Genomic DNA, 9,673 nt, shown 5'->3' on the forward strand with positions numbered 1-9,673 from the left:
TTTGACACAAACACTCTGTTAAGTTTCTTTGTGCCACAACCACCTCTGGCCAACACAATTCAGTTATCTGTTCTTTTTTTTTTTTGGAACACTTTGAGGCCACAATAACACCCTTTGTCCAGTCATGATGACCCTGTAAACGCTACCTCTCTCTCCTGGGCTCTTAAACAGTCTTCCCTTCACAGGAAGCAAATGCAGAGATGCCTAAGATCAGACCCAGAACTGACACTACAAACATAGAATGGCACCGGTGTTGCTGGGTCTGTAAAACAGTGTAATGAGTAGTGCATCAAAATTTCATTGTGATTATTACCTAAAATAATAAATTTAAAAAAATGTAAGCTATGAAAACAGACGATTTATGCTTTGTAAATGTTAGTCATTTTTCAAATATGAAAATGTATATATTGTAATTGTAATATATATTGTAATCAATGGCCATAGGTACACATGCTACTATAGAAAATATTTGGCTGATTCAAAATCATTAAGAAGCCCATATAATAACTGTTCTTCTAGCTGCTGAACACAGCCATGAACTCGCCTTAACCCTCAGACTCGCTGTTTTCCTAATTTTCCTAACCCTAATTTGAGCCCTAAAACTTAATTGAAACCATAGGTACTTTTGAAAACATCTAATTACTCATTTAGAATTGATGAAAAACAAAGCTAAAATCATGAATTAAATAATACAAATGCAAAATAATATGGTTGAGGTTATTTAAAAAATAATCATTTCCCTGAAAAAATATGAATATATTCTAAATCTATTTATGGTCATAGGTACCCATGCTACTAGAGAAAATTTTTGTCTCATCCAAAATCAAAAACAAACCCATGTCCTAACCTTTCTTTAAGCTGCTGAACACAGCTGTGAATTGCCTCAACCCTCAGACTCAACTTTCATTTCTATTTCATTTCATGATCTATTTAAATCTGCAAATATACAAAGCTATATAGTCAAAACAATTGGATAATCCAAACAAAACAAAAATATCAGAGCTCTGCTTCTATAATAAGTTTCAAAATAAAATAGTGTCCAATGTCCATCTACCCGGATGGTATGATTTTTCTTAGTATTATGGTGGAGATCTCTAAGCTTATTTGTAGTTTAGTAGAGATGGGATGCAGTGCTGATCCGTCTTCTCCTCTGTAGCACTAGTTCACTGTTCATGGGTGGTGAATCGTCCACTGGCTCGGCCAAAGTTCTATTCTTCTCTATCAGAATCAAGCACAGAAAAAACCAACCGGAGAATTCAAACAAAACAACACAAAAAGGAATCCGCAGCATGCAAATGCAGATGTTAAACCAATGATAAACTTAGTTGTGTTCTTGTAAATCTTTTAACAGAACTGAAAGTTAATATTTTAAACTAGTTCTTTCCGTGTAGCTAGTGCTGTGTCTCTTGAGCACCTTTTCCACCGCATGGTACCGGCTCAACTCGACTCTACTCAACAGTTTTGATTTTCCACCTGGCACCTGGTACTTTTTTTGGTATCACCTCCGTCAAGGTTCCAAATGAGCTGAAGCAATACCAAAAGATGACGTGAAAACACTCCAGACTACTGAATGGTCAGAGAGAATCGTTTTCATGCGGCATCGCTATGACGACCAGCTACATTGACGGGGGTACTATCTGCAGTGGAAAACAAAATACCTGGTACCAAAAGCAAGTAGAGTAGAGTAGAGTCAAGTCAAGTCGAGCCGGTACCATGCAGTGGAAAAGCTGCTTTGCAGTGACTTTTGTTGTTCTGTTCAAGTAAGTCTAACCCCAGTACTTTTCCATAATGCGCCACTAGTGCCCTCTGCTGGGGCAAACACAGCTACTACGAAACAGATAATTACCCTTTATTGGCAATGTTCATATTGAGTGGGTTGCAGTAGCAGCAAGTGTCTTGGATAACACAAGTTGTGTGTTGAAAGCATATGATGAAAACCTAAAGGCTTGATGGCAAATGCATTTCATTTATCTTGCAATGCTTCCATCATGACACTTGAGTGACCAGATAATCACAAATGCAAAATAGCTTAATTTCATTGCACTTAATTTTCTCAGTAACTGCATTCACAATAGATCTGGTCCATTTTTCAAGTAAGGTAGGTAAAGGCTAACGAACATGCTGCCCAGATCAGTGAAATTGTGAAGTTGGTGTTCTACACAAAATTCAAAAATACGTCTAAGCAAATATACCATTGGAGGAAGACACATCGCGCAGCTGAAAGTGAGAGCGAATGACCAACCAGCTGGGGTTGCGGGTGCACAATGAGGCATTGTCATCCTGGACGATGCTAGCATGGCCCAGACAATACCAGACAATGGGGCCTATCCATGCATTGGAGCAGTACTTTAACATGACGAGCTGCCAGCAGCCCAAGGGCCTTTACTAAGTGCTCTACAGATGCGCAAAGTTCAGTGAGTTTTGCTATGCATGAATTTAAGTTGCATTGGCAGGAAAAGTTAACAAATAAAACTAAAACTAAAACAAGAGTGGCTCCTGCACCTGTGGTGCTTGCCCCCCTAATAATGAAAACAATATATTAATAAGATAATACACATATGGGATGTTGACAGTGTCGTGGCAATTGCAGATGGCGGTCTGCATGTCCATTGAAGTGCACTTGATTCAATATACCACTTTACAGCAAACACACGCACCAATAAATGTAAGGCACTCTTGACTATTTTATAGCAAGAGAACCATAATTACCAGAGTCTGCAATTCCATTGAATGCTAAAAAGAAAATTACTCATCCTGACCAGGTACAATAAAGGATTTCTAAATGATAGAGGAGTGTGAAGCTGGGTCTTCAGACTCTAAAACTGAGAGTACAAACCATCAGTGATACATCTTCAGAAGGGACAGAACAGTATACTCCTCTGTAAACATTAATATTTAGACACTTACCTTTAGCAAGCAAGTATCCAAAGGAGGTCTAGATGCCTGTAAAAAGAGAAATTTATTAGGAAAACAATATTACACCCTTTCCCCATTCCACACATCCCCATAAATACCGGTTATGCCCTCACCTCTGCGTCTCTTCTTATAGACGATAAACGCAGGGATGGCAAAGATCAGAACCAGAACCAGCACTACAACCACAGAACTGATGACTGCAACATTAGCACCTTCACCTGGTTCTGTAAAACAGTGTAATACATTGACAAAATCAGTAAGTAAATTGGTTAATGTTTATGGAAAGTAGCAGACTTTACAAATATGCACTTGTACAAAACGCAATGTTCTTCCACCCTGTCCCAGACTCCACAATAATACAATAATGTGCTGCAGAACATGTACAGTATTTACGTGCATTACCCCAGTTGATGTCCAGCTTGTTGTCCAGATCAAGGTGTGTGACAGAGCAGGTGTAACGGTGTTTCTCTCTCGCTTTCTCCGAACTGATACTAAGGGTTCTCCTCGTCTGGTACGTCCCGTCTCCGTTGGGTAACACCTCCCCGAAAATGAGCTCCTCGTCTGGAATGGGACGGTCGTCTCTCAGCATGGTCAGGTTGATGTGCCGGGGGTAGAAGCCAGTGGCCAGACAGCTCACCTTCACCACTCCAGTCTCCCTGCATGTCTTCTGGATTAGTCTGACTCTGGGCCGCTCTGAGGGGGGAAACAACAGTGCATCAGCCAGAGAAGTAGCTGTTATACAGGGACGCAGGGAAGCTGAGATTCCTCACATGGGATGGAAATATACAAAAGTTAGTGAGAAAAATGACAGGTTATTTCTGTGATGGGGGCTTGACCTTATATAGCCGAATGCGGTGCTATCGAGTAAATATACCTTTCCTCACATCCACAGCACTGCAACATACAAAGACACTGAAGCCCAGAAAAGGTAGTTGCAATTTAGCCAGAAAATCATTTACATATGAAACATAACAAAAAATAAGAGAAAACAGCCTGGTCATACAAATCATTAAAACTATAAAGGGCAGGTCTGGGCCCTCCAGCAATAGGTCAGACCAAAGATCCTCCCTACCAAATCAATCAGAACTGCAACATATACTAAGGTAACAAATAAGGTAAAATATATAGTTAAATGCACACCTATTGGGACACCATTTTACCATTTTTCTTGGCCACTGGAAATGTAACAGTACAGTAATTCCACACTGTACAGTATATCAGCGTGTAATGAACATGCGTTTTAGTCAGGTGTATGTTGAAGGTTATAATCCTTACCTTTTCTAAGCACAATGTTCTTTTCTTTCTCCAGATAGTACTTCAGTATTTGGATACATATAGGCTGATAAATATCTATAAACTGCATTCGAATAATCTTTGCTTCATTTGTGGTCCATTTAAGCTGTGGCCATAGAGGGTTGACTGTGCGATCATGCATGTCAAAATATACCGCTTCTGTTCCATCATAAACATCCCACAGCATGACCGGACTGGGCTTGTCATTGTCCAGCACACATCCATTCAGCCTCTGATGAACATGAACTCCTTCAAAACAAAGAAAAAATAGGAAGGCAAATAAGCCAGAAGTTTCAAGCATCAACCCACAGTATGTTCTAGACTCACTTTGGTATAAAATAATAAGAATACATTTAGTCTAGTCTACTCACAAAACCAAAACATTGACTACTGATTCACAGAAAGTCTTAATGCCCTCTTACTGCTGGCTGTGTTAGTAATTGATTCTGTGAATGAGCCGTTACCCTACATTTAGGATATTTTTTTTACTGCAGATGATATAACTGGCTCACTTTGCCAACTTGCATATGGGCTTCATCAACTATATTTGAGCTGTAGCTTTTGTCACACAACCTTATCACAGATTCTTATTTTCTCCAAAAATTCACTTAGATCATAGGGTCATCCCATCTCTGAACAATCTTCTGAGTCAGCAAACAGGAAACTTATCAGTATGGCAAGATGGCACGCTACAGACAAACCATGGCCCTTTTGTATAATAGTGTAATGACATTTAATGTGATCTTTTGAATGTGGACGGGGCCTGAACTGAACACCTGCCCGCACTCAGCTCACCTCCAGTGTGATTGGCGAAGAGCCTTACATGATGTGATGGATGTTTCATGTAATTGTAAATGCCTTCTACCGCAATGTTTACACCTAGAAGCATAATATCTTCAACTCCCTTTGTGGAGCTTGGTCGACTTCGAGAGATAATTTTCTTGATGTTGCTGTCATAGTACAGCACCTGAAGATCATCCACAAATATCGAAACACTGAATTCTGGGAATTGGGTCTGCCCGTAAATAAGTGTTGCAAACGCCCAGATTGAGTGTGAACCTGTGGGGAAACAAACCAACATTCATTAGAAGAGTTGCTGAAATATATTTTAACAGTTAAACTATATACATGTATGTATATACATATAGTTCGTCTCTTCATCTTCTGGATATCAGGTGATCCTGCTCCATACTACTGGCTGCAGCGAGGGGAAGTTGGGGGAGGGGAAGCAATGGCCCGGGGAAAGCGAGACGGGAATAAAGCCTATTTGAGGGTGCTTTCACACCAGGATCGTTTGGTCCGGACTTATTTGATGCCAGGGAAATTATGATTCCCCCATGCTGAAGCTATCTTTTCTGTAACATGTGTAATAGCTTATTAGACAATGCAAATGCAAATTTCTGGTCTCTGAAGTTAAGTAGATCTCATTAAAAACACGTTTTCAATGTACAAAAATGCCAAGTTACTCACACATACAAGACATACACCGTCTATAACTCATTCCTTCAGACTGCCAAAATCCAGGCCTGCCATTAAAAGTATCGATATCAAAATGATGCCAAGTTATGGTACTACAAACAATATAGGTTATCTTGCCTCACCGAAATTAAGTAAGATGTATTCCAAAGCAATGCTACCTAATATTTTCTCAATTCTTTCAAGTCACTTGGCCCTGTGTGCATAAGCATGCAGTACATGGACAGGCCAAACATATGTGTGGATGGCTTTCTCACAGTCAAGATTGATTGAATATATGTCCAATTTGTATTGGTATGTATGTATTTCAATGCCCAGCCTTTCTGTTGCGTGAATGATTGTATGTTTCTTGGTATAAATGTCTGTTCGTAAATGTGAATGTAACCTACTGCGAGGGAAATGTCCCCATGGGGATAAAGAAGTTCTCTATGTATGTACAATATGTATTTTACATGCAGTATTTATTGTACGTAGCAAATATACAAAAACTTTTACTCAAATTCAGTTCAGAAGCAAGTATAAACATATGTTTTCTGGACAAATATGCTTCCTGTAGTTATTCACCAGTTTTTTTACATGAATTTCAATGTGTTCCATAAGGTAATTTGAAATATTTGACACTTTGATCTGACACAAAGTTTGCATGAAATGGTAAAATGGTAAGATTACAAAACACAGGGCCAAGTGACTTGAAAGAATTGAGGAAATATTGGGTAGCATTGCTTATTTAATTTTGGTGAGGCAAGATTATTATTATACTATTGTTTGTAGTACCGTAACTTGGCATCATTTTGATATCAATACTTTTAATGGCAGGCCTGAATTTTTGCAGTCTGAAGGAATGAGTTATAGACGGTGTATGTCTTATATGTGTGAGTAACTTGGCATTTTTGTACGTTGAAAACGTGTTTTTTATGAGATGGACATTTACTGCATACAGCCCTTCACTAAAATGATATTATGACAAAGATATCAAATAAACATGATAGAAAATTTGATAGAAAATGTTGTGGTTCAACTAAACAGCGTATTCCTCTCTACTGCTAGTATAGGTCAATGGATTGTGTATATCAGGCTCTGCTACCTCCCCTGGACATGTTGTCTCAATGATATGAGGGCGTTTTGAAAACCTTGGACCCTCCACTCTTCAGATATGGTGTCAATTATATCAAATAAGCGTCATAGAAAATGTGGCTTGGGTTTGAACATGCAGTACATAGGCAAATTTAATTCAATTAAGTCCCAATTGCTTTATGATACCATAACAGATATCATGCTCTGCTGCCTCCCCTGGACATGTTGTCTCAATGATATGGGGGTGTTTTGAAAACCTTGGACCCTCCACTCTTCAGATATGGTGTCACTTATATCAAATAAGTCTCATAGAAAATGTGGCTGGGGTTTGAACATGCAGTACATAGGGCGAATTTCATTCAATTAAATCCCAATTGCTTTCTGATATCTCTGATAGCATAACTTATATCATGCTCTGCTGCCTCCCCTGAACATGTTGTCTGAATGATATGGGGGTTATTTAGAATACCAAGAGGGGGTTGTGTTTGGACAGCAAATAACATTTGCAGTGAATGAGGGAGCAGGTGAGAGATCAAGTGAAAGAGATTATGTGACAATGTTTTATGGAGTGTGTTAAGAAGGGCATAGTGGAGGTGGGAGAATTTTTAAAAATGTAGCTTCACACTGCTCTCGTTTACCATAAGCCGCATTTCCACAAAAAGTACCCAGAACTTTTAGTCCCAGGAACTACTTTTCAAGGAACTAAAAGGTTCCTTCAGCCCATGGTTGTCTGCGTTTCCACCGCGGTCTAAAGTCCCGCGAAGATTAGGCAAATTAGCCCACTGACTTATGAAAAAGCGACGTTGTCGTCGGTCCATCTGTCCTCAAGCAAAACTGTCGTTGGTAGTTGAACTTGGACCGTTGTTATGCAACAAATAGGATATAACAGGCCAATAGGCAGATTGTAACTGTTTTATATATCCTCTCAGACACATTCATTATGTATTTATGCGAACATTCGCTTCCATGCCTTGACATCCGAAGCGACAGAATGCATTCACATTTATATGTATAACTGGCAACAACAGCTGAAAACATGCACAGGTTGTAAACAATTTGCTGTTTGATTACTTTCTCATCGTCAATTCCATATAGGCTAATCACAAAATGACAAGAATAGAACGAAAACTCGGACTTGCGTGAAAATTTAAATTAGTAGTGGTACAGCCACCGTTTGCTTTCCTTCGAAGTTACTGCTAGCCGAGCAGCGAAGTGTGCCTTCCAGATGGGAACCATGCACCATAAATTAGTACATAGTCTTCCTGGTCTTTTTGTGGAATTGAAGAATGGCAGAGTAAAATTACGGCAGTCTGAAAAAGCTAAAGGGACGATTACTTGAATTAACCTGTTATTTTACCCTGACAAAAAGTGCGGAAGGTGATTTCCAGTTTGCTTTTACTGTATCACCAATGTGAATTACGCAGAACTACCGCATACCTCACATAACTGTATCAAACGTTGAGTCAATTACAGACAATAGACAACAGAACCCTCTTCACAGCTCTTTGACGAAGTATAGGCTTAACACGCCTTTTACTTGTTACGAATTTTAAGTTCACGAATCGGTTTGATTGTACAGTAGAAAAAATTGCGTTGCTAAGTATAAAGTTTTTTTTATACATAAGACATTCACATGAAAACAAGTAACGTAGGCTAATTACAAATTCGCTGAACCAATCCGTTTCTACCAACTGGAATGCTTTTTTACCCGCGCAAACATCCACCGCTGTCAAGTGCGTGGTTTGCTTTCAACCAAGCTGGTGATTTATTCAAACCGTCATAAATCAATGACTATAGGCTAAATATGTTACCTGTGTTGACAACAGTTACTGTCGCCTGTAAAAGAAAAAGAAGCGCAGTTATTCGTTCCATAACTTCTTAAAAACCCAACACTCCAAACTTCCCGGCTGCGTTCGGATCCGAGTTTAATACTTCTTCCTGATGTTTCATGGCCACACCTTAAGAGCTTTTCTCTCCCACCTTCCTCCACCACCCACAAACAGTTCGTCGCTGCGGTCACGCCAACTGCACCTGCATGATCGGACCAGCTATCCGCATTTAAATTTTGTGCGCGGTCTACATTACTGTAAATCACTTTACGGTAAATCTAAAGTTACTACTTGCTGTCCGCACTTAAAAATTGTGTGCGCAGTCGATAATACACTTTTACAGTAAATCTCTCTGTGGCGCGAATCTACTGCAGATCAAGTTACGACTTGCGCTTTCAATAAGCCAATAAACAAATACTCCAGAATGCAGTATTAAATTATCTACAATGGAGTATCTCCAAAATGACAATTACATATTAAAATAAAAATTCCATAAAATAATCAAATCAAATAGTTAAACTCAACTAGATATCTGAAGTCCCAGGTAGTCATGAAAAAGTGTTTTCACAGTAGGAATCTGGATTCATGGGATGGTAAAATCCTCCAATATGTTCATTCTATTTTATACATACCACTTTTTAAAATTCAATAAAATTATGAAATCAAACCATTTTCTGCAAAGTCCAAAATATTCTTGAAGACCTTCCCAGGTATTCATGTACTGAATTTTATGCATTTTCACTGTAGCAATTTGGAATTATGGGATGGCACAAGATCCCAAGAAAACTTTCGTTATGTCGAGATCACCAGGTAAATAGGGCCTCCGTGAATTAAAATTTAGAGAGAGGAGGTGGCGCACTGTGGAAGGGAAGAAAAGAGAAAAAACTGCATGAAGACGCAGCAGCAGTTTTCTGGTATTCTTGTTGAATGTAAGATAGCTAGCCTTCCAGGGAGAAGCTTAGCTACAGCTAAGCGGTGCTGTGTAAATTGGAGTAACAGCCTATCCATACCTTTCCCAGGGAATAAACCAGTCAGAGGACAAATTCTTGTGTCAGCTGGTTGTTTCGAGATATCCGCTCACTCTA

At 39.2% G+C, this 9,673-nt stretch overlaps 1 protein-coding gene and 1 long non-coding RNA gene across 3 annotated transcripts; both read right to left on the reverse strand.

Moving 5' to 3' along the window:
- Positions 1 to 928: 928 nt before the first annotated feature.
- LOC135246454 (uncharacterized) lies at positions 929 to 2,703 on the reverse strand. Its single transcript, XR_010327690.1, has 3 exons — positions 1,488 to 2,703; positions 1,263 to 1,379; positions 929 to 1,213 (listed from the first exon to the last, which is right to left on the reverse strand). It is a non-coding gene; the product is annotated as an uncharacterized LOC135246454 (long non-coding RNA).
- Positions 2,704 to 2,902: 199 nt separating this feature from the next.
- On the reverse strand, positions 2,903 to 8,734 carry LOC135246453 (hereditary hemochromatosis protein homolog). 2 transcript variants are annotated; one of them, XM_064319908.1, is made up of 6 exons: positions 8,571 to 8,734; positions 5,005 to 5,268; positions 4,192 to 4,458; positions 3,310 to 3,609; positions 3,030 to 3,140; positions 2,903 to 2,943 (listed from the first exon to the last, which is right to left on the reverse strand). In XM_064319908.1, exons 1-6 carry the CDS (start codon positions 8,629 to 8,631, stop codon positions 2,936 to 2,938), a joined length of 1,011 nt encoding a protein of 336 aa, XP_064175978.1. In that variant the 5' UTR covers positions 8,632 to 8,734; the 3' UTR covers positions 2,903 to 2,935. The 2 variants fall into 2 exon arrangements, with proteins under 2 accessions (XP_064175978.1, XP_064175979.1); XM_064319909.1 differs by having other exon boundaries at positions 2,908 to 2,943; positions 3,319 to 3,609; positions 8,571 to 8,729.
- Positions 8,735 to 9,673: the final 939 nt, after the last annotated feature.

Source organism: Anguilla rostrata, unplaced genomic scaffold (genome assembly GCF_018555375.3).
Source record: "Anguilla rostrata isolate EN2019 unplaced genomic scaffold, ASM1855537v3 scaf0332, whole genome shotgun sequence".
In the NCBI taxonomy this organism is placed as follows: Eukaryota; Metazoa; Chordata; class Actinopteri; order Anguilliformes; family Anguillidae; genus Anguilla; species Anguilla rostrata.